The sequence below is a fragment of the Perna viridis genome, chromosome 14 (genome assembly GCF_037379345.1).
Source record: "Perna viridis isolate PV_CMFRI_1.1 ecotype Kerala chromosome 14, ASM3737934v1, whole genome shotgun sequence".
Classification (NCBI taxonomy): domain Eukaryota; kingdom Metazoa; phylum Mollusca; class Bivalvia; order Mytilida; family Mytilidae; genus Perna; species Perna viridis.
The window spans coordinates 14618104-14645331 of record NC_142458.1 but is presented as its reverse complement, the minus strand read 5'-3'; the positions used below and the strand labels follow the sequence as shown (position 1 = coordinate 14645331).

General features: G+C 32.8%; 2 protein-coding genes across 8 annotated transcripts in view; both read left to right on the top strand.

The window, feature by feature from the left end:
* The window catches only part of LOC148598323 (solute carrier family 12 member 8-like), a 60708-nt gene extending 39443 nt beyond the window's left edge, over positions 1 to 21265 (top strand). For all 7 annotated transcript variants that reach the window (XM_088560392.1, XM_088560391.1, XM_088560393.1 and 4 more), the window contains exons 6-14: positions 3116 to 3229; positions 4729 to 4930; positions 6173 to 6260; positions 8151 to 8297; positions 10203 to 10713; positions 11568 to 11659; positions 13192 to 13309; positions 15559 to 15616; positions 16544 to 21265. In XM_088560392.1, the coding sequence (XP_088416518.1) occupies positions 3116 to 3229; positions 4729 to 4930; positions 6173 to 6260; positions 8151 to 8297; positions 10203 to 10713; positions 11568 to 11659; positions 13192 to 13309; positions 15559 to 15616; positions 16544 to 16709 (1496 nt within the window). In that variant the 3' untranslated portion in view covers positions 16710 to 21265. The remainder of the gene's footprint in view (positions 1 to 3115; positions 3230 to 4728; positions 4931 to 6172; positions 6261 to 8150; positions 8298 to 10202; positions 10714 to 11567; positions 11660 to 13191; positions 13310 to 15558; positions 15617 to 16543) is intronic.
* A 2728-nt stretch (positions 21266 to 23993) lies between these two features.
* LOC148598322 (uncharacterized) lies at positions 23994 to 25924 on the top strand. Its single transcript, XM_088560585.1, has 2 exons — positions 23994 to 24327; positions 24749 to 25924. The coding sequence occupies exon 2, from the start codon at positions 25007 to 25009 to the stop codon at positions 25922 to 25924; it is 918 nt and encodes a 305-aa protein (XP_088416711.1). The 5' UTR covers positions 23994 to 24327; positions 24749 to 25006.
* Positions 25925 to 27228: the final 1304 nt, after the last annotated feature.

Sequence of the window (27228 nt, the reverse complement as noted above, 5' to 3'; positions counted from 1 at the left end):
TGGGGGGGGGCAAAATTTTTCTATGATATTTAAACCATGGGGTCAATATTTCATGGGGGTCAAAATATTGTATGACATCACCCAAAAGTGATTAGGCTTATACTGGCATCACTGTTGCTTTAAACAATTTGTACAGCAATATGAGCTATAGTTAAGAAGTACTCCAGCTAAGAATCAGGCAAATTCTGCACATGTAATATGTGATACACCCCATGACAATGTGCATGAAAGAATATAGTGACTGTCAGAGGACTCCAAGGGGAAAAAAGTCCAAATTAATGGTTTAACATGTTAAAACCTTGTAGGCCCAACTCCTCCTATTCCTGTCAAGGGATTTTGTTGAAATTTTACAGGAAGGTTGGGTATCATATGAAGATGTTCATGAACACATGATGAAGAAATATAATTACTGCTGGAGGACTCCAAAGGGAAATAATCCAATTTAAGGGTTTGGTCTCACTAACCACTTCCGGGTCAAATGGCCACCCCCCTATGTAGTACCAAAAACACACTGAACCTAGACATATGCATTGTAAGTGCATTATTTGTGTGTATTATGATTAAAAGTAGTCAAAATAAAGCTGAGAATGTGTACTTTAAAATCATATATGTAATTAACTACAAAAGTGTATGAATATTGTTTACATGTGTGAGTAATTTGCCTCCATGCTGTCAGTTAGCAGAACAGGTAAAAATGTGGATTTTCAGTATTATTTATTCAAGTAAATTTTGTGAAGAATTTCTACTATGATCGTACCATTAGCATAATGATTTTGGAAGCCTTATTTTCCAAGCTTCGCAACGGTATGCAGCTTTAAGATGTCATTTGTCCTGGGAATTCACAGTGAGACTTTGAAAATTACTTTTTTAACATGTAAAGTAATGGAAACGTTAGAAGTGGTTAGTGAGACCATAAATTAAATTATGGCATATTTCAGAGAAATGCATAATTTGAGGAAAATTGCCTTTCCTGGTCATTATTTCCATTTTCCCATAAAATCAGTATAGTGATATTGGTAATCTGGCTATATTTTAAGAGGTGCATTGTGCAAGGTATTTTAAAAAACAACATAGCAACAAGATTTTTATCAGTAACAGTGACTCATAACTTGACGTCATCCATGAAATACACAATGTCACTGCTTGGGATATTCAAAGTACTCAAATAGTCACACAGCACGGACTAAGAATCACACAGTAATGAAATAGGTATGATATAAATTGTTGAAATCTGTTCTTTTTTCATAATGATAAATGATGTTTACTATTACAACTTCTTGAATTATCATAGGTATCAATTTGGTGTGACAAGTTAGTTAAAATTGTAATTTTTTAGTAATTTAGGGAAAATATCACTGAGGGGCATGATATAAAAATGACCATTTCTTTGTAGTCCTATGTCTGATTTTGATAGTTTTGGTCTTATTAGACTCACAATACCACAAGCTTTCATAAAATGTAAAAAAAGAAAAACATAAAAACTCATAAAATGTTTTTAAGGTCTCACTAACCACTTCCGGGTCAAATGGCCACCCCCCTATGTAGTACCAAAAACACACTGAACCTAGACATATGCATTGTAAGTGCATTATTTGTGTGTATTATGATTAAAAGTAGTCAAAATAAAGCTGAGAATGTGTACTTTAAAATCATATATGTAATTAACTACAAAAGTGTATGAATATTGTTTACATGTGTGAGTAATTTGCCTCCATGCTGTCAGTTAGCAGAACAGGTAAAAATGTGGATTTTCAGTATTATTTATTCAAGTAAATTTTGTGAAGAATTTCTACTATGATCGTACCATTAGCATAATGATTTTGGAAGCCTTATTTTCCAAGCTTCGCAACGGTATGCAGCTTTAAGATGTCATTTGTCCTGGGAATTCACAGTGAGACTTTGAAAATTACTTTTTTAACATGTAAAGTAATGGAAATGTTAGAAGTGGTTAGTGAGACCTTTGAAATGTTGAAACCTTTTAAGTGCATCCCCCCTTAACCACTCAAGGAATTTTGATGAAATTTTATAGGAATTTTATAGGGAACCATATGTAGATGTGCAAAGAACTCTGAAGGGAGATATTCTAATTAAGGCCTTAACATTCAAGTTCATTTGAAGCAGGGGGTATTTTCTTTGTGAGCTTGCTTACAGTATTTCTAGTTTTGTATAACCTGGCTTGGTATTATGATATTGGTACTATCGTCATTAACGTCGGTTGGTCTGTAGTCTGTGGTCTGAAACAATCCCAAAGAAAATAATGTTTTAATTACAAATCAATATAATGATATTGATATTTGGTCTGTCATCTGTTAGAAATTTAATTACAAGGAATGTGTCAATTTTTTTTTAACAGATTTTACTGAATCACCTGGTTGTTGCTAGTGTGCACATTTGTACATGTAAATTGCAGCGCACCAGATTATTTTATGAACAAATCTAAACATTTTTTTTTAAAAAGCTGTCTGAGTTATTATCCTAATTTTTCAAAATATATAGAATCATTGTAGATTCTTCTTCAAAATGATTGGTTTGAATTATTTCTCCACAAGAGATGGTAAACGTGCAAGCTTTAATTTTTTTATAGAGAGTTGAGTAATAGTAAAAATCAAGAATAGAGTGCTGGAGAATCAATGATATTTATAGAAAAGTTAGAAAATATAATGGTGGGAAAACTCCCACAGAAGTTTAATCACAGCTGTTGGTTAAAAATCTTGTTCAATTTCCCTCTATTCCAGTTTCCCTTTGTTCAGCCATTTCAAGCAATCAGAGTTGAGGAAGGATTTGAGGAAATACTCAATTTTAGAATTTTTATGAAACCAGTCCCGAACCCTGGTTTTATGTGAAGTGGGTTGACAGATTACTTATTATTGACCTTTGTCCTTATATTCCAGGTATCAGTGTGCATGTAGCTGATGTGAAGTGGACAGTTTGATTCCAGTTAATTCTATATATTACTATATACCTGGCTGTGAATCTTCAAATTATTGACCTGAAATTTGACCTTTTTTTCAGGAATCAATGTGGCAGGTGTGAAGTGGGTAGATGATTTTATGTATCATGATATTCCTGGCTGTGAGTGTTCTTATTATTGACCTGAACTTTGACCTTTTTTTAGGAATCAATGTAGCTGGTGTGAAATGGGTAGTTAGATTCCAATTAATTCTACTTATTATGATGTTCCTAGCTGTGATGGATTTCTTGGTTGGATCTTTTGTTCATACTGAACCAGGTAAAGAAAATGCTTGTTAGAAAGCATCCACATGGGTTGATGCAGAAATTTTCAAGTGGGAGAGGAGGCAGTTTTGTTTTGCATTTAAACACTATGTGAAATGATATATGAAAAAAACATCATAAAACAATTTTTTTTTCTCAAAATTTTTATTTCAATGTTATTGGATTTTAAAAACATTGGAAAAAAGTGAGTAAGGTGTATTAGATTTAAGACTTAAACATCGAGACAGTTTTTGGAGCTTTATGGAACATCAAAAGTGTAAAATATTTCTAAATCTACATCGTTGACAAGTTGGAATTTCAAAAACTACTTGTAGTCTACTGTAAATGTAACTTAATAAGTCTAAAAAATTTGACGTTAGCTAAAATTGCTTTTTACAATGCTTTGTAGAATTTATCGTTTATGAATGCTTTTTCCCATAATGCAAACATTTAGAGTCACTAGTCATCATAATTTATTTATATCTTGGGAAAAGGGTGTTTTTCATTGGATTCAATATGGAAATAAAAAAAAATGTTCTTTAAACTGAAATTAATTGATAGACTTTCCGGGTTTTTTTTAAAATGTACCTTTAGACACTTTTAATAAATTTTAGTTGTAAAAAGTATGTTTACCTGGCTTTTGAAAGATATACCTATTATCTCCCTTTTGAAAAACTAGGAAAATTACATTTTTATTTGACAGCAAAAAAAAAATTTAGTTGTATAATGGTATCACCCTGTTGTTGATGTTAACAAGGTGTTATCATTGTTGGGTCTGTTAACTTTAGTTTATTTACTAAAACTTAAGTAAAACTTATCTAATCTTTTTGAAATTTTAACACATTGTTCTTAGGAACATGATAGAGGGCCCTACAGATTTTGGAAGTTTTTGCCTTACCCCTTTTGGAAAAAAAGAGCTCAAAAGTAGACAATGGGTATTATCATTAAAATGAATAGAAAATGCTTATTGTTGATCTGATTTCTATGAAACAGGTGTCAGTCTGTTCCTTTTGGAACTCTGTTTATTTAATTCTTTTTATAGGATAGGCTTTGGAGTTAAGGGTTAATAAATTGGGACATGCCTAAAAAAAATCAACTATTTTATTTTTGGTCTGATTTTGAATTTTTTTTTGTTGGAATCCTTATGGTAATTCCTGCTTGTGTTTTTCAATCAGATTTCAGATATGTCTTACGGTGTTCCAGTTATAGGGGATGAAAGGGTCCGCACCCCAAAAAAATCAATTTTTTAATTTTTGGTCTGATATCAAATTTTTTTTATTGAATTCCTTATGAAAATCCCTGCCTGCGTGTTTGCAATCAGATTTCGTATATCATGTACAGTTTTTGGGTAATGAGGGGTCCTTAGTTAATAGTGCATGTTTTGCTAGGTGAGCGATTCAGGCTCTTTGAGAGCCTCTTGTTGCAATTTGCTCATCACTACAAAAGTAAGGAAAATAAATCATTTTTCAGAAAAGACAAACTTGTTAAAAGTCATCTCAATTTTTTTTTTTTCAGAATCTGGTTTTACGGGATACGATAGTTATAACCTGCAGAACAACACAGCACCTGATTATCTGGAGAACCAAAATTTCTTCACAATATTTGGTCTGTTTTTCTCCACCGTAACGGGTATCCTAGCTGGCATTAACATGAGTGGAGATCTCCATGATCCTTTTACCAACATACCTAATGGTACACTGGCAGCTATTGGTTCTTCGTAAGTAAAGATTGTTGAAGTAAATTCCGTTTTCCCCAGTGTTATTAGTATTCTGATTAACTACCTTGGTCGTCTCTGGGTAACGTGCTAACCTCAAGACAGGAGGTCGTGGATTCTCTCCTGCTGGAAACACACCAGAACTTTAAAAATGGTTGTCAGGCTTCTCAGCGACTAAGAAAATAGAGTGGTAACAAGTTGGCTTGGATCCAGAATAATGAGTCAGAATTATCGCTTCTGTAAGCTAGCACAATTAAGATCTGGTTCATCCTATGTGACTACTTGAAAGCAGGGTCTGCTTGAATGGTCAAATTCTTATTTAAAATGCATGGAATATCTGCTCTAGGGCATTAAACCACTGTCTATCCATCTTTATCAGTAATTTGTGCACAATTCTTTTGATGTGTACTTAATGATAATGCCTGGCAAACTGACTTGATGCAAGAAATTATTGGATCAGTCTGCAATACAGGTAGGGGTTCTTTTTTCTTGAGGGGGCCAATGAAATTACCTTTTACTCTGCCTATGCAAAAACAGGCAAATTTGTACTTATAACCACTGCTATAAACAATATAGTGTGGCTAAATTAAATTACGGTATTGATTTGTTGATCTGATAATCCACAAGTTTTGATTAAGTATCAGTCTTTGCAAAAATCAGACAGGAGATGATTCATGCATGTCAAAAACCCACCAAATCAACTTTTATTTCTTGTTCAGAAACCTTCATAGACCACATAACCAATCTTTGTTTTTCATTTGGGTGTTGCACTTTTGAGATAAAATTTATATAGATTGTACATAAAATAAGCACTTTGCAAGAGTTATCGTTCTTGATTTTGTTCGATTTCGTTGAATTTAGTGGGAGATAAATATATGATTTTCTTACAAGTGCAGATCTGAATATGGAAAGTACAACTGTTTCTTAAAAGTATAGCATATGTAGATTGAAAAAGCATTCTTAGATTGGTGGGTTTTTCTCCATCATGAATCACTTTAATAGGGACAGTGTCAGAATTTTATATGGACTGGTACTTAAACTTTCTTTCTTGAATATCTTTTTAAAAATGATGACTTTGTGCACAACATCATGAAGAAAAAAAAATTGTTTTACTGATAACAAGCTTTACCCTACATTAAAGAACAATCCTGTTTATAAATTTAATATAATGTTAGAAGTTTCTAGTCTAGGATAATTTCCTGTATAGACAGGTTTATTTGATTGTCTCCCCTTTTTCTATTTCAGAACGTTCCTGTATATATGTTTTACTGTAGTATTAGGAGCTTCATGCTTACGTCCCTACCTCCAAAAAGACTATATGATAGCACAGAAGGTAGTAATATGATTTTTTAAGTTATTTTATACTGCAACTGTTTTATTTACAGTTTTCGCTGGGCGGGTCATTCCTTCTCGTAGGATTAATCTAGAGCTGTAAATTAGTACACGATGTATGGTAGTACGGGACAGTTCATCTAGGTGTTATTATGTAGGATAGAGGATCAAATTAATGATGCATGTCACAACAAATCAATATTATACAAACGTCTCAGATTGGGACGACTCTATTCGCTACACTGCTCCATCAGATCAAATTGATACAGGGAAGGTTATAGAAACTTATAGAAGGGTCTGAAAAATTCTCAACGATGTTAGAACTGTCAAATTTGCGATGCAAATTTTTTATCGTTCCCTCTGCGGGACTCGAACTAGTACCACTGTGACATCTATGGCAAAATTGCATGCACAAAATCCAGCGCCCTAGACCACTTGGCCAGCTGGGCTATATAAAAATTCCTCCTCGTAGGATTAATGATATACATATATAATTTTTACCATATTCTGCATATTCCACAATATCATTTTGTTAATGTACGAATAATTACGTAATCGCTACAATAAACCAAAATTTACAATTTATTTATCTACTTACCCTGTTCTGTTGACACCGATGGAAATGATTCCTGGGACTGGTAAATCTGATTTTCAACTGCAAGGTCTACGGAAAAAAGGAGTCAGAATCTTCAAGAACGTGAAAATTTGATGTAACAAGTGATATATGGTCGCTGACTAATTATAACTTTCTGTTGTCACATCACAAAATTTACTTTGTCTTGGAGTTGGTAGGATGTTGTCCGCTTCGAATGAAAAATGTTGATTTTCTTGATTGAAGCATCATTTTTTTAATTTAAAGATTTTGTTGCAGTACAAAGACAGCAACAGAGCACTGATTTGACAAAAACTTTGATAAACAAATTTTGCTTGAACCAGTAAAAATGCTCAGCACAGCCTCACATATTCCTGCAGTTCTAAGCCTCATCAGTTTTAAGTCAAGTCAGTGCACTGTTATTTTCCATGGAAACCAACTAATGTTTGCTAATCTTGCAAGAAAGAAAAATATTTTATAATGGATTAAATGTTAGAGTGCAAATTGCCATAGTAAATAGCCACAAAATTGAACTTGTACCCTGAGGTTTGAAAATAAGATGTTATGCAGTAGTCTGAGGCCACAATAAGGGGGGATCGTTTGGAACAATTACTGAGATAATAATATTGAAATAATTCAACATCATTGACATTAGCTTATATAGGGGTGTTCTGGGGGATGGAATGTGCTCTTTAGTAGAAAACTTCTTTGGTATATTATTTGGGCTAAAAATGACTTTTAATACCTTGCTCCCCCCTTGTTTGAAATTCCCTTTTAAAAATCTCTGGATCTACACCTGATTGGTAATACTAATCAAATGTAGATCACTGATACCAATACTTTATAGAATAACAGTGAAGATGCCCAAAATATTTTTTATATGATCCTGTCATTGGGAGATAATTTGTAGCACTGATAACTATTTGTTCGACAACTCTTTCACGTTATTAATACTTATTAGTCCAGTTCTAGTATAAGATATTTCATATCATTTCCTCTAAATCTGCATTTGAATTATCTGTGGACAAGTGAAAATCAAAAAAAAAAAAAAGGAAAAAATTAATTTTAATTTTTTAATGATTATTCGTGCATACTCATGTTTGTAAAATAGGTAATCAATTCACTGTTGACTGAAAGGATATTGTGAAACTGAAATATAGTGTGTATCTACAGTTAACAGTTTTTGAAAGCACATGACTGGGTTCTTTTTTGAAAGCTTGTTCACTGTATATATATATAGTAGGTTTACCAGTAGAAATGTAATAGGTATACAATATACTTATAATTTGTCTGTTACAGGTGTCTGTAGTAGGAGTTTTATGGTTAGCTGGCCTCTATATTTCCTCTATATCTAACTGTATGGGCAGTTTATATGGTCCACCCAGAATTCTACAGTCAATAGCGAATGAAAATGTCATACCAATTTTCAGGATTCTTGGACAGGGTGTAAGTAATAAACATATTTCCTCTCTTTATTATCTGATTGTTTTAGCAGTTTATGTGGACCACCTAAAATTCTTTAGTCTATAGCCAATGAAAATGTCATACCAATCGTTAGGATTCATGGAGAGGGAGTAGTAGTTTACATATCTCCTCTCTATATCTGATTGCTTTGTATAAGAAGTTTATATGGACCATCCAAAATCCTTTAGTCTATAGCCAATATAAATGTCTTACCAATTTTTAGTATTCTTGGACAGGAAGTAAATATTCTGGCTTTCTTACCCTCACAATTGTATATACACAGAGAAACCTGCCTAAACTGATCCCTTTTTGTTTTTTAAAAGTGATTTGGTTTAGAAACTCCCCAGGTGTTTGGTTCATCAATGTTCTAAATTAGTTTAGATTGATATATGGGGACTGTTAAAAGTGTCTGGTTAGACAGGTTTTTCGGTTACCCAGGGTTTGATTTAGACAGGTTTTACTGTGTCTGATGAATGTTTTAACAACTAAAGCAATGAAAAATTTAACAAACTAAACTAAACTTTAAAATATTATTCAATTGAGGATGTAATTCTATATTATGCATCTAGACAATCAAGCAATTCCAGTGAGAAGACACTAAAAGTCAAAGGACATTACAGCAAGTAAAATAGTTAACTTCAGAGAGTTGGGTTCATCTTCTCTTGATTAAATGACCAGTACCTGATCAACCTCATAGGTACAGTCCTTCAACTGATCCGCGCAACTATTTGACAGATCAATGACTGATGATTGAATGATCGGAAACTTGTAATCAATCTGATTGTGGTTCTGTTATGTAAAATGACGGATGATTGGTTTGTGTAAATTTCAGGATATTGATCGGAACAAATCAAACAAAAGTGCCATATGAAATATCCTTTGAGCTTTAAATGATAAATCATCATTTTGTATTTCAATAAAAATAGTTAATTCAATAGACAAGTAAATTAACTAATGTCTGAATTTATATCATTTAGTAAAGGTGTGTTAAAATGAAAAACCAAAACAAACCGATCTGTACAATATGTAAACTGATCATTAGTCATGTAATGTAAAAACCAAGTGATCACCTGTCAAACAGGTTTGATGGACTGATTGGAAACGGATTGCTGATTGATGAATGATTGTAATGATAGTTGTATGGATCGGTTCAGGTACTGTAGTTACCTGGACAAATGACAAAGAGATTTACACTTAGATTAATATTGATTAAAATAACATAAAGTTTAAATCTCCTTGGTTTTTTTTCAGTTAAGTATCAAAGACATTTCATCAGGTGATGGTCATTCAATCAAGTGAAGACCAAACTCCCTGAAGTTAACTAAACTACTGGCTGTAAAAATTAAGTGCTACATAAGACAAGGTCTGTCATTTTTAATAAGTGACAACATCTTCTTTAGTAGAGAGGACTTTGTCAAATTGTAGGTGTAGATTGATTTACACAAGCTTATTTACATAAGTGTAAGTATTTGTAAGAATCATGGAAAATGGGAAAAATCAGAAACATGCATGTCAAAACCCTGCCAATCTTACAATATAATTTCACTTTAGGATGCTTTCTCAATTTGAAACGACTATTATTTGATCTCTGCATACCTGGATTTGCTCAGAATGTTTTCAATAGAATGTTAGGAAAATGATGATTTTGACAGAATTATCTGCCCTTGAAATGTTCATTTTAAGTGCATTTCATTGTAATTTTAACTTAATTTACCGAAATGATATGGAACATCTTGCCTTTTTTCTTTGATTTTTATGGTGCAAATAGTTTAATTAAACTTTCAAAATGGTGGGTTTTGTCATACCATGGTTCACCCACTGCCTAATTCTTACAGAGACTGACCCTTAAATATTCAAATTATCATTTTTCATTTTAATTTTTTTCAGAGAGGTCCAAACAAAGTTCCAATCTACGCATTAATTGTTATAATCCTAGTCGTTATGTTATTTGTGTTTGTTGGTGAAGTCAATACCTTAGCTCCAATTGTCACAACAGCATTCATGATGACATATGCTGCAGTGGACTATTGTTACTTTGCACTTGCCATGACATATGACAGCCGTCAGGAAAATTACCTGAAATATGGCCCTAAAAAAAGAAGCTCGAAAGGGGAGATAACTCCTGGCACTGTAGGTTATGGTGCAACAGGGTTAAGTGATGTCAGACCCAAAGATTCTTTTGAAAAAGTGAAAACAGACTTAGATAAGCTGTTTCCTGAAAGAATTACACAAAGAGGGCAGCACCATCACATTCGAGAGAGTAGTTACCAGGGTCGAAATGGGGCCACAACCCCTGAGGCTGACTTTGATGCCACCAAGAGATGTGAATCAATGGACACTTTTTCAGAGCATAGTGATACGTCAATGCTACTGGTAGATAAGGAAGGTGGTGGAGGAGGTTAGTCTTATTTAAGCACAGAATTATTTTTATCCTTTGTGTTCAGAGATGGGACATAATTTAAACTTATTAAAGAATGAATTTGTGTGAGAGTAAACTTTCAAGCAATAGGCCAAGTAGTTGAGGGTGTTAGATAAACCTCCCTTGGAAGTAAGTAATATTTTAAAACCAGCTTTACATAAGCTCAGCACTTCTATAGTCAAAACAATTTCTTCAATTTACCCCCTTCAATCCCACTTAAAGCATTTGTGGCTGTAGGCCTGTATGTACACTCCATTATGCATGCAATTAATTGTCTGCACCATAAATAATTGTCAGTTAAATCCATTATGAACCAGAACAATAAGGTTTTGTGTGTGTAGTTTTAGCATGATGAATTGTATGGTTCTGTCTTTGATATGTGTCATAGGGAAATGTGTGTATAGTGTTTATTTCATAGTAAAATACAAACCTTGAACTGAAGGAAAATGAATCCAAGAATTTGTTGTGTGCATAAGTTACCAAATTTTAATATATTGGTGCATATGGATTTACTCAAGTAAACTTCATTCTATATTACTTTTTTATATTCACTGCAAACAATTTTGGGGTAATATAGGAATCACACAGTCTGTCTGTCTGTAAGTTCATTTTGCACAACCCTTAAACAACAAACATATTTTGATAACATTTTACAGGCATCATATTAGATGTGCTTGAAGCAAGATGGGTATTATCAGGTAACTCTAAGGGGAGGTTATATAATTTAAAGGTCTGACATGATTTAAATCCATTATGGGGGAGAGAGTATTCTCTTCAACTTTGCTTGTGTTAACCCTTTGTTAAACTATATTTCTCTTACTTTTCCTTTGTAGGTGAGCCTAAGAAATCTTTGAGTTCAGAGATCACCAAGCTGCCAAGTTCATGGTATTCCTTGTTGTGCAATAGATGGTTGTCTTTATTTGGTGTGAGTAGATTTACAAGTATATAACCCCTGCTTTATATAGTGATCATGGTGTCCGTCTGTTTGTTCACATCCACACTCCTCTCTTCAGCCTCATTTGACAGCAGCTTTATATAGGTATACTATATCATTAGATAGAATTTCAGACTGATGCAACATTAACTTTCTGTGGTAACTGTGGTGGGGCAACAATAACTTTCTGTGGTAACTGTGGTGGGGCAACAAAAATGATAAGAAGCCAGCAAAGAAAGCCGTCAAATCAAAGGCAGCAAAAAAAGAAATGCCTCCCTCCCCATATTATTTTTCATGAGAACTGATTTAAGAATCAAAGAATTAATTTTGAACGACCTGATTACGGATTAATCACATACCTCCATTCTATTCATGATTGCATTTTCTTTTTTGTCTGATTGAGGTAGTCACAGAAAGAGCTTACCTTTTACAGTGCCAATTATGGTTTACGTAGCAAAAGTTCATAAAGCTATGGATCAAAGATAACTATTTGCTACAGTTGGCGTACCTAAAACTATTTATGGATTGGAAAAAGCTGTGGTCAATTCAATATTTTGTGGGCCATGCTAATTAGTATTCTTCTTGATTCCATGTTTTATGGACTATTTTTATATTATCATTAGAAATTGTTTTAAAATTGCAAGCGGATAAAATGTTGATGGTTACACAGCTTTAGTGCCACACATGAGAATCTTATGGTTTGCAACATATGATTATCATATGAATTAAGCACCATATGATTAACATACACTCCTTGAGACGTTTAGGTTTCCCGCAGATATGATACCCAAACACATACTAAACTCTCACCAAATGCACGATAAACGAAATGCTTCTATCATGCGTTTAAACAAATGCTCCTATCATGCATTTAAACACATGATATACAAATTCTCCCAACGTGCGTTTAAACGCACGATAAACAAATGCTCCTAGTGTTTGTTTAAACGCACGATAGACGAACGACGAAAAATAATAATATTGATGTATAATGAAGACAGAAAAAAATAGAAAATAAAATTAATGAAATTATTTAAATTAATAATAGCAAAAATATAAAAATAACAGTTAAATCAAGGAAACAATCAAAGAAACAGAAATAAACAAACGCTTCTATCATGCATTTTAACGAGTGCTTCTGTCATGCGTTTTAATGAGTGCTTCTATTATGCGTTTTAACAAACGCTCATATTGTGCATTTAAATGAATGCTCCTATTGTGCATTTAAACAAAAGTTCCAAGAATGCGTTTAAACAAACGCTTCTATCGTGCATTTATCGTGCATTTAAACAAATGCAAAACGATGTGTAAACGCATGATAAACGATGCATGAACGCTAAAATGGGAAACATGAACGTCTCTAGGAGAGTATGTGGCACATTTGGCTCAGTATGTATAGCATCATTATATTGTACAGATTCCATAACTTTGTCAAGATGACATGTTTTAGGATTAAGCCATCTATACTTCCCTGATGTTTGTTCACCACCAAATCAGTTCTTTTTATTTTTATTTTTTTTCAGGCCATAGTTTGTGTCATTGTCATGTTCTCTATCAACTGGATCTATGCCTTTGTAGAGATTTCTGTAGCTGTAATTATATACATCTATATAGGACAAGCTAGTCCTGGTTATAATCCAGGTAGGTACAAAAACAATTATTGTTCAGGGTCAAATTCTAATTCCCAGTCCTGGTTATAACCCTGTGGTTGATTTCACAAAAAATTGTAAGTGTATGATTGGACTTAAGCTATGAAGTCACAATATTTTGATCTATTTATGCTACTATTACATCTTCACTTACAACTAGTTTTATACTTTAAGATTTTTTTTTGTGAAAAGGACAGCTGGTATGTACTGTCCTTGTATCATATGGAGTGAAATTTGGTAAATTTAAGGATTCATTATAATTTTTGACATATGTTCTTTAATATAACCAACTTTCGGACAGTTTACACTTTGTGCACTGCAAAGTGGTTTATGAACGAGCATAAATTGTCTGTAAGTTACTTGGTCAAAAATTTCATAAATCTTTGATGATATTTTGGCTGTAAGTTATCCTAACTTGGAAAACTAGTCAAGATATCTACTCAAAAGAATTTAACTTTACCAAGTCTGATAATTATAGTACATGCACACCTTTTCTTGATTTAGATAGTATACTAGAAAATAGCAGCCTTTGTACTAAAATTCATGACTATAGAAATTATTTTGCTTTTCCTGTTGTCAATTTTCAATTCCTAGATGGGGATATTCCTGAGACACCCTCTTACATTATTTGCATTTTCATACTTTTCGTTTTGTTTGTATTTGTAACAAAGTGTCTTGATTTTAATGAAAATAAACAGATTCCTCACAGAAGAGCTTTTGCATCATGAGTATTAAGTAGTAGTCTTTGTAAGAATCTTGCAAATTCTGTAAAATGTGATACACCTCAAAAAAGTCCACATATTTTTTTATTTTTGTTATTAAGTTGCTTTTTAGGTCTCTATGATGAAATTTTTAATTATTCATTCCAATCTGTCTGCTCTTAGGAGATAATTCACATTGAAAATCCAATAGTCTCTATTGTATTTTAGTGTCATTTACATAGTTATCACCCTTAATTTTGAATTAAACAGTACATTTTATATAATTTTTATCTCCTAAATATAAGAACAAGGGTTATAGTGAAAGCCCCATGTTACTTTCTGTTTACTATGAATTTTAAACAAAATATAAAAAAAAAAATATGTAGACTTTCCAAACATGAATCACATTTTGCATAATTCTTATGTGGAGTGCTACTTTATATCACCAACTTCTAAAAAAAAAACCATTTACCAAGTTTTTTCAATCTTACAAAACTGTGATACAAAAATATAATAGCACTTGCAGGTTCTTAATTAAAAATGGTGTTGCTCACCCAATTTTTTACGGAAATGTAGTATATAAAGAACATTTTTTCAAAACAAAATCTGATGAATTTATCAACTGCCCGTATTGATTTATTCATGAAGAATACAATTTTCAAAGTATTGTGTATTCTTGTCTTTGAACTTTGACATCAAAATCAAATTAATGATTTTTGCAGAACTGCTTTGTGTCTTTGGCTGTAAAGAGTTTTGTGTAATATATTGAACGTGTTGTGTATGGCTGATGTTCAGGATTTTTACCACAGCAGGGCCCAAAGGGCAGGGCCCAAAGAGATGGGTTCCATCTCAATGATATCTAGTTTCTCCACTCTTCACTGTGGAGCTGGAGTTGAGTGGGATTACAGTGTCCCCTTACAGCACAGTAGTGTCAGCATTAAAAAAAGTCTTTAGCTATCTATTTTTGAGTTAAATACAGTGGAGGCTCATTTGAGCCTCCATTTTCCTCTACCATGTAGAGTGTAGAAATTAAACTTTATGCTGACAGAAGATTATTCCAAGACATTTGTTTTTATTTCCATTTACTTGTCTTTGTAAAAATCATGCAAAATTTGAAAAATGTGATACACCCCATAAAAGGTTATATATTTTTATTTTTGTAATTAAGCTGTTTTATGGGTCAATACTATGAAATGTGTAATTATTCGTTAAAATCTGCCTGCTCTTAGAAGATAATCAACATTGAAAATCCAGTAACTCCAATTGTATTGGAGTGTCATTTATACTGTTATCTCTCTTAATTTTGAAATCTATAGTACACACTATAATTTTTATCTCCTAAGAACACAGGTTATATAAAAAACTGAATGTTAATTTCTGTTCACTATGGTAATTCAAACAAAAAATATCAATAATAAATGTAGGCTTTCCAAACATGAACCACATTTTGCGTAATTCTTAGGCGGAGTGCTACTTTATTATCTATCATGATTTTCCTATTCTTACATGGACTTATACTTAACATTGTTGTTATTAACAGGTATAGCAGAATTTAATATGTATGATTGGATAAAGGAGGGCTTCCAAAGGTGTTTCAGGTAAAATTTTAACAATGGTTGTCATTAGTAGGCAGAACCATGTAAATTTCACACTCTGTATAACTGTATAAAAGTTTGCCCACTGCGCAACCTAAATTTGACAGTTCTTACTATTCAAAATGTTGTAAGGGCAAGACTAGTCGGACAAGTTTTCGTGTTTTCACCCCCTGCATTATGTATATAGTCTGTTCATGGCTACAGCATTGTGAAATGTACCTTCTCTCCACTATCCATCTTTCGGCAAGTCTAATTTCTGTTTGTTGTTTGTCTTAAAAAAACTTTAGTTTTATGAATATCTTTACAAACAATACTCATTCCTCCTGTTACGGTCCTTGAACCCATCAGCGTATTTATTTGACCAATCTCATCACAGATTTGTTATGTAAAATGACAGATGATCGGTTTATGTAAATTTAAAAATTTCCATTGGAATGAATCCAGTATTCTACCATATTAAATTTAAATCCACATATTGTTTTGTTGAAAAATAATACAAACGTAAAATAATAGTCATTAGTTGATATTTAATTGTGGAATCAATGACTGATTGGAGACTGATCAGTGATCATTAGTTTCACGGATCAGTTCAAGTACTGTAATAAAAAATGATCTCAGGTTACTTGAAAGGTTTATTACACATATCTAATTAGTAAAAGTAACACTAAAACTGCCAACAACCATGCCAAGACTGAAAAAATAGAAAGGAAAGTCGATGTTTGTGTGTGCTGCAGTAGAGATACTTACTACACTCTGCTCAAAAAGAGAGATACACAAATGTATATTCTAGCTTTCACTCTTGATTATTAGTCTGTCCATTACACATTTTGTCATAGCAGTTTTCTCTGCAACTCTTTGTTTCAGTTATGACTAAATCATCGCTTTCACTAATATTTTATTTAAAAGTAACAATTCTTTCACTTGTTTCAGGGGAGGGAAGCATCCCGAAGAAATCATAGTGGCGCCATCTACTCCTGCTGTTCACACGCTGGCCTCTCAACTTACTGAAGATAATGAAGATTTTGCCAACAGAGGGCGCTATCATCAGTCAGAAATTGTCAGGGGAGAAAATTTTGATGAATATGATAGCAGCTAATGTATTAGTGCTATAGAAAAAAATAGTTAGATTTGTTTCATGTACATTTAGTATCAAATAAGTCTCCAGTATTTTATTTCCTCGTTAGGCCAAACATATGTGTGTGTTTGGGTTAGCAGAAGAAATTCTCATAATTTTTTAAAACCAGTTTTTTCATTTTTTTTTTTCTGAAAAGAATTTTCCTTTGCAATCAATATCTACAAAGCACTAAGACAGAATGCTTTTAGTTGTTGAAATTAGATTTGGTTGTAGGTTTGCGACCTTCAATTTCTGTAAATGGACTTTTTAAAATTTCTTTACATGTACCTTCAATCCTTTTAATTTACATTTACACTTTATTGTTTGCTTGGAAAGGTCGAGAACTTTTCATTCTTGAAAGAATATTTAATCTCCTGATATTAGTGAAATAAAATATTTGTTTACCAACCCTACCATTCTATAATTAGATGACTTTGGCCTTAACTTAACTTTACAAGTGAAATACAGTGAAATCTGTCTAAACTGAACCTTCTGGACAGAAAAGTGGATCAGTTTATATTAGGGATTGCTTTACTAAGGATCAAAATCCACTTTAATCTATTTAAAAAACACTTTAGATAGTGTTTGGTTTATTTTCAAATTATTCAGGGTTCATTTTAGACAGGTTTTACTGTGTCATGCTATCATTTTTGCTTGATTTATTTATTCTCTAGTAGCTGTACTGAAAAAATGTTGTAATAAGCTGTTTAGAACAGGTTTAATATGGAAAGAAAAGTTCAGTTCTTGATTGACTACCATAATGCTTATTTTCATTCTCTTTAGGAGTTTTTTTTATGAATTTGATATGCAATATATATGCTCTCATTGCTAAATGTTAGTGTGGTATTTTTTATGATGCTATAACTTTTGCTGTTTTCATTGTAGACAAATCGGGGCTTAAGTTAGTACCTGTCAAAATTAATTTTGATATTATGAATCTGTGAAAATTAAAACTTGTACAATGTATATGTATATATATTTGCATAATGTCATTTCTCAAAAAGTGAAAATTAGTTACCATGAAAATAAGCAATAGCAAAAAACAAATATATTAACAGTAAATGGATAATTATGCAGCTCAATTAGAGAAACAATGAAACTTGTTTAAACTAAGCCCTATTTGGATTCAAAGTACATTTAAGGAGATAGACTTAGGGTAAAGGAAATAACTCTTGAAATCAGTGATATGGTTGTATCATATTCAATTTCACCAAAGCCTATCAAGCTTTCATTTGAAACAGAATGAAGCCAGTCCATATAACTTGGATGCTTACATGAGATTGATGCAAAATACTAAATACAAACATTCCATTGGTTTGTAAGAGTTGTGTCCCTTACCCTAGGTCTACCTCCTTCAGCTGATATGAAGGGATATTCAAAAGGATTTGGTTTAGACAGGTTTCACTGTATTTTTGGAAATTTAAGTCTAGTGGACAAAGAAGTAATTATTAGAAGCATTCATCGCTAGGTTTTATATTTAAAACCATAATCACATGCTAGGATCTTAAAGTTTACATTTGAAGAACAATTTGTATTAAGAATCGGACAATAGGTGACACATCTTTTTCTAAAATTTGGTCTTTTTGCCTCAGATATTTTCAATACATCTAGAAAAAAAGAAAATGCTAGTTAAGTTTACCCTGAAGTATCTGTAATGAAGATATTATTCTTTATGCTTATAAAGGGTTAAAGTGCTGGACAATTTTTGGACATCTTTTCAATGGTGCATTTCAACAAGATTTGATCTATCAAGATCATTAAATAAACAAACTTAAAAAAAACACTTTGGTGGTTATTTCTGGAGATTTTGAGGTATGGATACTTTGATAATGCAATAAAATCTATGTATTCCATATCTTCTATACATTTTGCCTGATTCTTAGACAGAGAAGTAAAAACAGTTATACATTTGTGTTGATGTGTTATTTACTTAATTTTTTTTTTGCTTTAATTCTTGATTGTTATAGTTATTTTTGCACTAGTCCCAAGGAAGTGTCAGAAATCCAATGTGCCACTAGTGGGTGTGAATGGAAAGAGTGAAAAGGTTAAAATCATTTCACTAGTGGAAATTTTCACATTGATAATGGCCTGTAAGAGGAAAAAGTTGAATTTATCTATATTGTTAATGATCATGCCTTTTACAGTTTTACATCAAAAATGATTTATATCGCTTCATAATTTAGCAAAACTCTAAGATGTTAGATTTTAACAGATAAACATTTTTTTTTATTAATGATTTGAAATTAGTAAAGATCCTAACTTGGTATTACAGGCAATCTTCCTGTCAGACTGAAATCCAACTCTCCGTGTTTTTAAGGTCAAAGGTTAAAATTGTATTGATTACTGTAGTGAGGACTTCTTCCACTATTAAAGTTGTAAAGAATTCCTAATTTTGATATTGTAATACAATGAATCTCTTTTGTTTGTAATTATTTAGCTTTGCAGTGTTTAAATTTATAGCATTTACTTATTTTATGTGTTTAAATGTGTTCATGAATATTTACATTCCAGCATATAAAAGTGCAATAGATTTTTTCATGTATGTACAGTGAAATCAGCCTTAACAGGGATCAATGTTGATCTATAGAAATTTGGTTGGTTTAGACAGATGTTCAGTTCATCCAGGTTCAAAATACATTTGGACTGACATGGGACTTTTTAACATTTTTTTATGTATTGATAGGAGGGAATATTGTTTTATGCTTTTGGATTACATGCATTTAACAGGAATTTGAAATTAACAAATATTTGTAACTTGAGTATTTAGCATTGAAAATAGGCTAGGCATGATGATCTTCCTTTTGAAAATAAATTTAAATCTCAAAGATTGTGTAACAAACATGTATTTTTTAATTTGAAATTATGCTTTTGATTTAAAGAATTTATTGTTAATACCCCTTCCCAATCAACAGGCGTCCATTTCACAAAAGTTGTAGGTGTAAAGTTGATCATAAGTAATGACATCACAACCAAAAATAACATTATGATGTCATAAATTATGATCAATTTCACACTTGAGACTTTTTTGTGAAATTGACACCTGAAGCATGAATGTTAAAATTTTGGAAGGGCTTGACTTTTTCATTGACATATAATATTGGCAAAGATTACAATATATGTTTTTAACTGTTTTACAGTTTCACTACACTGAATATTATTTTAAACAACTGTTAAACTGAAATTACATCTTCAAAGCTGCTCCATCTTTAATGTCCGCTTGTTGAAGATTCAACAACTTTCCATTAGAGATCAATACAATATGAACAGAGCAATCATATCTGTATGAACAACATTCCATTGGAAATAATGCCAGGGGTTAATGTCAGCACATTAAATAATACAATAATACAATAATAATACAATATAATAATAATAATAATACAATACCAATAATACAATTTCCAACAATATTCTATTGGAGGTCATGTCAAAGGTCAATGTAAGTGCATTATAAATTGACTTATCATATCATCTTCTACAATGTTCCATTAGAGGTCTTGTTAGTGGTTAATATGAGTACATTATAAATTGACCAATCATGTCATCTACAATATTTCATTTCAGGTCATGCCAGGGGTTAATCATGTTAATGTGAATACATTGTAAACTGACCAATCACATTTTCATTTTCATCACACTGATAAGGACTTTCCAACTTAGGTCAGAGAGAATCTGAAAGGAACAAGTATTTAGATAAGCCCCTGACCGATAACAGACGGTTACAGGAAGCAACATTGATGATTTTATTTCATTCATATATAAGCTATTATCTGATTTGAATTCCTGGTAAACCGTGTATAACCCTCTACTTTTTATTTATTTCTTGTTTTATTTTGTTTTTAGAATTTATTGATGTTTTGTTTGTTATGTTTGTGATATATTATTGCAATCTGTAGCTCAAAGATCTGAGATATTTTATTTTGTTTTATTCACTTGTACAGTATCAGGACGATTCATGTACAGTTATTTTATATGTCAATTTCCATCCATTTAAAAGGTACAACCAATGGCTTTCTCTCTATCATTCTTATACCCAGAGACCAATTATTGAATTTTTTGGATTTTTTTATATACCCAAGTCATAAAATATGTGAATATTGTCATGAAAGAAATGTCTTCTGGATTAACATCACCTTTTATTTTTCTTTGGACATTTAACACCAAATGGGGGAACTGGCATATCATGTGCTGAAGTTCAGGTAGTAGTTGTTTTTATTGGTTGCAAGTTCTCAGGTTTACATTCAAATATAAATTCAGAATATATTTCCTTGAATACACTTATTTTAACTAATTCCTCGTGGTTGATTGAAATAATAAGTCCATCCGAGGTGTGATATATTCCATTAAAAGGATGTTTAGACCACCCAAATAGTACGGTACAACTTGCACATGCTGTAGTCATATAAACTTTAGTTAGTTATTTCTAGTTGTTGTTAGTGACTTTGTATTGTGATAATTGCCAAAGTTCAAAGAAAAATCTATATTTAAGTTATTGTCGAATTTATTTTGTTCAGAAATAAAAAAAAAATAATGTTGTATATATTTGTTCACTTGCTTCCAAGTTACCCATATCAAATCAGAAGAAAAAAAACCTATAGTACTCATTTACTTGGCAGCGTGCAAATTTTCAAAATAAATAACTGACTTTTTTAAACTTAAAGGAGTGTTGTTCTTACACTTTTTCAAAATTTAACATTCTAACACTAATTTTTCATCAAAGAAAAAAGTCCAAATTTAATGATGAAAAATGGCGTAATATCAAAAATATATGTAAATACTTAAAAATGTCTGTTACCATAAATAGAACAATGTTTGACAAGAATATTAGCATTTTTGGGAATCTTAACTTACTACCTTCCAACCCCAACATAAATTTTCAGTCAATGCAAAAATGACTTTTGTACAAAAATGAGGTTTTTCATGGTTTCCTCAAAGACAGCCTCTTAACACTAGAAACACATTTTTCCAAGAGGTTTGTCTTGCTTGTTTACATGTACGGTGAGCTTTTGCTCGAAATATTTTGAAATTTTACAAACTCGCTGGTGTGAGATTTTTATAAAACCGGTGATAGGCCTTGTTGCGTTCTCCAAACGCTTTGTCGCACCCATCAGTGAAACACAGTTTACTAGGTCGTATGGGATTTGTCGAGGTATTTGGTATTGTTTTATTAGCAATAGATATAATTTTTTCGTTGAATAATAAAATGCGGACTTCATTATTCTTCATCGCTTCTAAACGCAGCTCTTAGAGACGTTGAGCTTCAAATGAAAGTAAATTGTCGTTATCATGTTTGAAACGTGGTTAACGGGAAAGACCACCTTTGCATTAAGTTGGGCTCTTATGATAAATCATACACACGTAAACAAAAATAAATAACCTTTAATTCAAAATGCGCTTTTATAAAATGCTCAAGGCTATACAAAGTTCGAAATCCTTGAAATATAAGGGGATAGCCATCTTTCAGAACTCTCCTATCTGAAGGAAGATCATAGCCAGATTTTATTGATTTTTACCGATAGCTTCCGATTGGCTCGTGACGTCACTAAGTCGGTTTGGTACTGATACATCTACTGCAAATAATATGTAAACAAAGAATATTCCGTAAATATTTCTACGATCATGTTTATCTAATCACCAAATAACAAGGTCTTGTCAAGCTTACGATAGCATGAATGATAAAAGAGAAATGTTCTAAACGTTTTTTTACCAGCAACACGAACATTCTTCGGAAGTAGCCATACGATTTTCCCTTACAAATACTTGTCATCTGGCTGCAAATCCCGTTGTTCATCGATGATGTCTGACATTTGCTTTTACATGTTGTGCCTCAATCTCTTCTATTTTTTTTGGATTGAAAATATAGGGGAAAAGTACCAAATTTGCGATTTCTTCGGACATCGTAATCAAATACCTATTTACTTTCACTTTACAAACCGACTTCATGACGTCACAGTTTAACTGGTCATGGTGGCGCCCATAAGCGCGGGAAGTTCAAATTTCCTAATTATAAATCTCGATTTATTAATTAAGAAAAGGAAATTAATTTGTTTCAATTTGATTTTTATGAATATTTAACAGATTACTTTCGATATTTATAACGTTCACAACAACATGGTCTTTCCCTTTAACGTAAGATTAAGATAAATGCTCCGAAATCATTAGTAAATGATCACCCCTACACAAATCATCATTATCTCGCTATGAAATGTCTGACAGTACATGAGGATGACAAATGTTAAATCAATAGCCATTGCCTGCTGATCAGTATTAAGGGAAACATCACTATGTATAACTCTGTCCTTAATAAAGATGGTAGATCCAAGAGCAACTCGTTCACAAGTCTTCTTGCAGAAGTAGCTCCTCAGCTTTTTTTATTTTATCATGAGTAAAGTGACTTCACCATAAGGGATTATGAGCATTAAAATCACCCAAGATGATAAATGGTTTAGGTAACTGATTTAATAATTGAATTAAATTATTTCTGCATAAATTGAATTTGAATCTGGAAATACAAGAATAGTCACTGTCTGCAGATCGGTATTGAGGGAAACAGAACTATAGTGTATTCCTTTAAGAAACAGTTTCTTTTAATGAGTATGCTGGAGACTGAATTCAACTAGAAAGAAAGATTGAACTGGAAGAAAACGTGATATTTTTTCTCCATTTGATAAGCGACCGCACTCATTGACCTGCTTTTATGAGTTCTCCAAATCAATCCAACCGGAAAGACTGAGTACGCTGATGTTGGTTATTTTCATTGCAGCAGGATTTGTTTGATCAATCTGATCAAAATAGGGGCAAAGCCAGTTTTCATCCTGATAAAACCCGTGTTCTGATGTTTCCAAATCAGAAAGTCCGATTCTGGAGACGAGGTACCACGTCACCTTTACTTAGACATTTCTAAGACCTCAACATGAAATGTTTTAATATGTTCTGTTTCGAAGATTTTGGAGAAGATGAAGAAATATTTGGTGATATTTTTTAAACTTTGCAGACGATTGGATTGAGTTTGTGACGATGAGATTTGTATTAGCTCTGGCATTTTTAATTATAGACATTTTTGGATGGTTTCGTTATTTTCGTAGATACCTCATTAGGCAGTTTGGCAAGACCATTGATGTCTTATTTCCAACTCATGATCGTCTCACCTCAACAGAAGTGGACAGACAAGCACGCTTTGCAACACTATCATATGATGTTTTGCCAGATGCAAAGAAGCTGTTGGAAAGGGATCACTTTTGGCGAGCTTCATAATATGAAATGTTGTGTGGACAAGCTGATTTTTACTTATCAAAATAATTATTGTTTTCCATTTATTGACTTATATTTCTTTCGAAATTTTGATCTGTTCTCTACAGTGGTCTGAGTTACTCTACGCTTCGTTGCATTTTGCATTTTCTTCGCATTGTGCTGAAAATCTGCTCACTGGTTGTTATTGGATTTAATATATTTAGAGGTTGGATGTTCTAGTTTTTCCACTTGTGAGTAGTACTATATTTTGGTATAAATACTCAGAACTTTTTATAGTATTTCAATGTGGAACTGGGAGGCCAAGATGAATGTCCGCTTTTAATTGTTAGAAGTATAGCCAGCAGATAAGGTATTTATGATGTTACTTTTTCATGTTCTTACTTTTCATTTTTCGTACTGGCACTTTGCATTTAAAGCATTTTTGTATTTCAATGTTTTATTTCAATTTGTTTTATTGATTTTGCAGATCATTGAATCAGTTTAATTGATTTAATGTTATACCTTGTTATAGTGAGTACTTATAAAGGACTTTAAATGGTCAGTTGTGTACAGTTATAGTTAACTGTGGGTATTACATTTAAATATTCAATTGATGATTTGTGTTCTTTTCGTGTGTTCGTTAAGTTGAATTGTTTTGAACATGCAAATGAATTTGATTTATGCAAGTTGTTTGAATATTTGCAATGATTTTCTATGCTTTGCATGTATTTGACAATAATTGGTCTATTTTGTATATTTATTCATTATTCCTTTTGTTCTCTATTTTGTAGATCTTTCAATGCCTTCTATGTGTTAATAAAAGTAGTTCCACATTCGTGTTATATTTGGGCCAGCATTTACCATCACGCCCCACTTGGTCACAGAATGGCGTCGTCGACAATTCAATTATGTAGAAGGCATTGACTGCTGGCAAGGCGGGAAAGCAAGGTTAAAGGCATTAAGCAGACGATATTTTGATAGGATTCCGGAAGATGTCGAACATTACCAAGTGAACTACACGGAGTTTGCCGAGTAACATACCTGTAAGGATGTCTCGCCCTACATGTAAGTCGCTTCAAAGACAAGTTCTTGAACTACAGCATCAACTTAACCAGATGAAAACAACTGATGATAATGAAGACGTGGAGAATGATGAACAACTATACGACCAGAAACGTTCTGTTATATATGTTCAGCGTGACAGAAGGGTACCAAAGTTTTCCGGATATAACATGACCGTAGAGGATTGGCTTGAAGATGTTGAGTCTTGCACACGTGAAATGTCTCGTCAGGAGCGTGCTGATTTCATTTATTCGTTTTTGGAAGGTGCAGCCAAGGAAGAAATTAAATATAGATCGAACGGTATTAGACAGAATCCTAGTCGAATTGTGAAAGTTCTGCAGGATGCATTTGGTGGGAAGGACAACATCACAAAGCTGCAGAAAAATTTTCTCGACAGAGTGCAACGACAGGGCGAATCCTTACGTGAGTATTCTTATGCTCTAATGGATTTAATCCGGAAAGTAATTAGAAAAGATGATTCATTGATTCCGAACAAGGACAAATCACTATGTGATCAGTTTTCCCAAAATGTACAGGATGTCATGCTTAGGAAGCACCTGAAGCGTTTAGTTAGATCTGATCCAGACATTACGTTTCTCGGTCTCCGCGAAGAAGCGATTATGTGGTCAGAAGAGGAGGAGATAAATGATCCCGTACCTAAAGTGAAAGTTCAGGTAGATTCAAATGTACTGAAAGATCAGCATTCTAATGATGATAAAATGAATCAGCTTTTCGCGATAGTAAGGAAACAAAGTGAACAGATCGATGCTTTAACAAAAACAGTCAATTCCAAGCCATCTGGTCAGAATAGATCCTACAATGAACAACGTTCTTCTAATTTATGCTTTGGGTGTAAAAGGCCGGGTCATAAAGTTGCTGATTGTCCGAATAAGCAGGGAAACTAGCGCCATCTTTCGTGTCGAGTCCCATGTTAGATGGAGGATATATGGACTCTGTTGATTGTGATTATTTGATAGGAAAGTGTCCGGTGATTACCGTTGCCATAGCAGGCACAGAGGCTAAATGTTTAGTGGATACGGGATCTACTATTTCTTCGGTTACAGAGTCGTTCTATGATAAATTTCTGCGGGATTGTACTCTATTACGTACTGACGTAGCTTTGCAGCTTCGGGCTGCAAATGGACTTTCTATTCCATATATTGGTTATGTGGAAGTTGATATGGTAGTGATGGGACAAACGTTGAAAAGCTGTGGTGTATTGATTGTGAAAGATTCCACTGATCCAGTCACAAGAAGAAGGAAGGCATTGGTTCCAGGGCTATTAGGTATGAATATCATTAGGAGCTGTAAAAACATTTTAGAATTTGATTTTGGCAGGAACTTTTGCGAAGAAGTATCCACTATTGCGGAAAATTCAAAACTTAAAGAGCAATTTAAAGCTTGCATTAAAGATGAACATTTGAACACTATTGGTTATGCTAAAGTTTGCGCTAGTTCTCCTGTACGCATACCTGCTTCGTCTGTTGTTACTTTAAATGGCACAGGACCAAATCTTCCTAGAATATATGATGCCGTAATAGAACCATTAAAATCAAGCGGACATTTGCCAAGTTCACTAGTCGTAGTACACACTTTTGTAACCGTCAAACGTGGTCATTTTTCATTTCGAGTCGCAAACCTAGGCAGTGATGACATTTATATTGCACCAAAAACAAGAGTTGGCATTCTTATGAAAGGAGAAGTCGAGCAAAACAATCGGTCACGTATTGAGTTCATTCGAACTGATTCTGTTGAAGAAATAATTTTCCACAGTAATTTACCATTTTCTGATGTTCCGAATTCTAAAGTTGATGATGATTATAAACAATTTGAAATGCCGGTTGATATAAGCCATCTATCTGTTAACAAAATTGAGTTAAACGCTGTTCAAAAGTTGTTTTATAGATACAAAGATGTTTTCTCAAAAGATGATAATGATGTTGGTTTCACTTCTACCGTTAAGCATACCATTCGGCTGCAAGATGATAAACCGATCGTACAACCATACAGGCGTATACCGCCAACACAATATGAGGAAGTTAAGAATCATATCAAAAAGTTGCTAGAAAATAAGATCATTCGTGAAAGCACCAGCCCTTATGCTTCGCCGATCGTTTTGGTCAGAAAGAAAGATAACTCTCTGAGGCTCTGTGTTGACTTCCGTTTACTTAACTCGAAAACCAACAAAGACGCATTTCCGCTTCCGCGA

Coding starts and splice junctions, on each gene's coding strand:
- LOC148598322 (XM_088560585.1), top strand. CDS start 25,007: ATGTCTCGCCCTACATGTAAGTCGCTTCAAAGACAAGTTCTTGAACTA.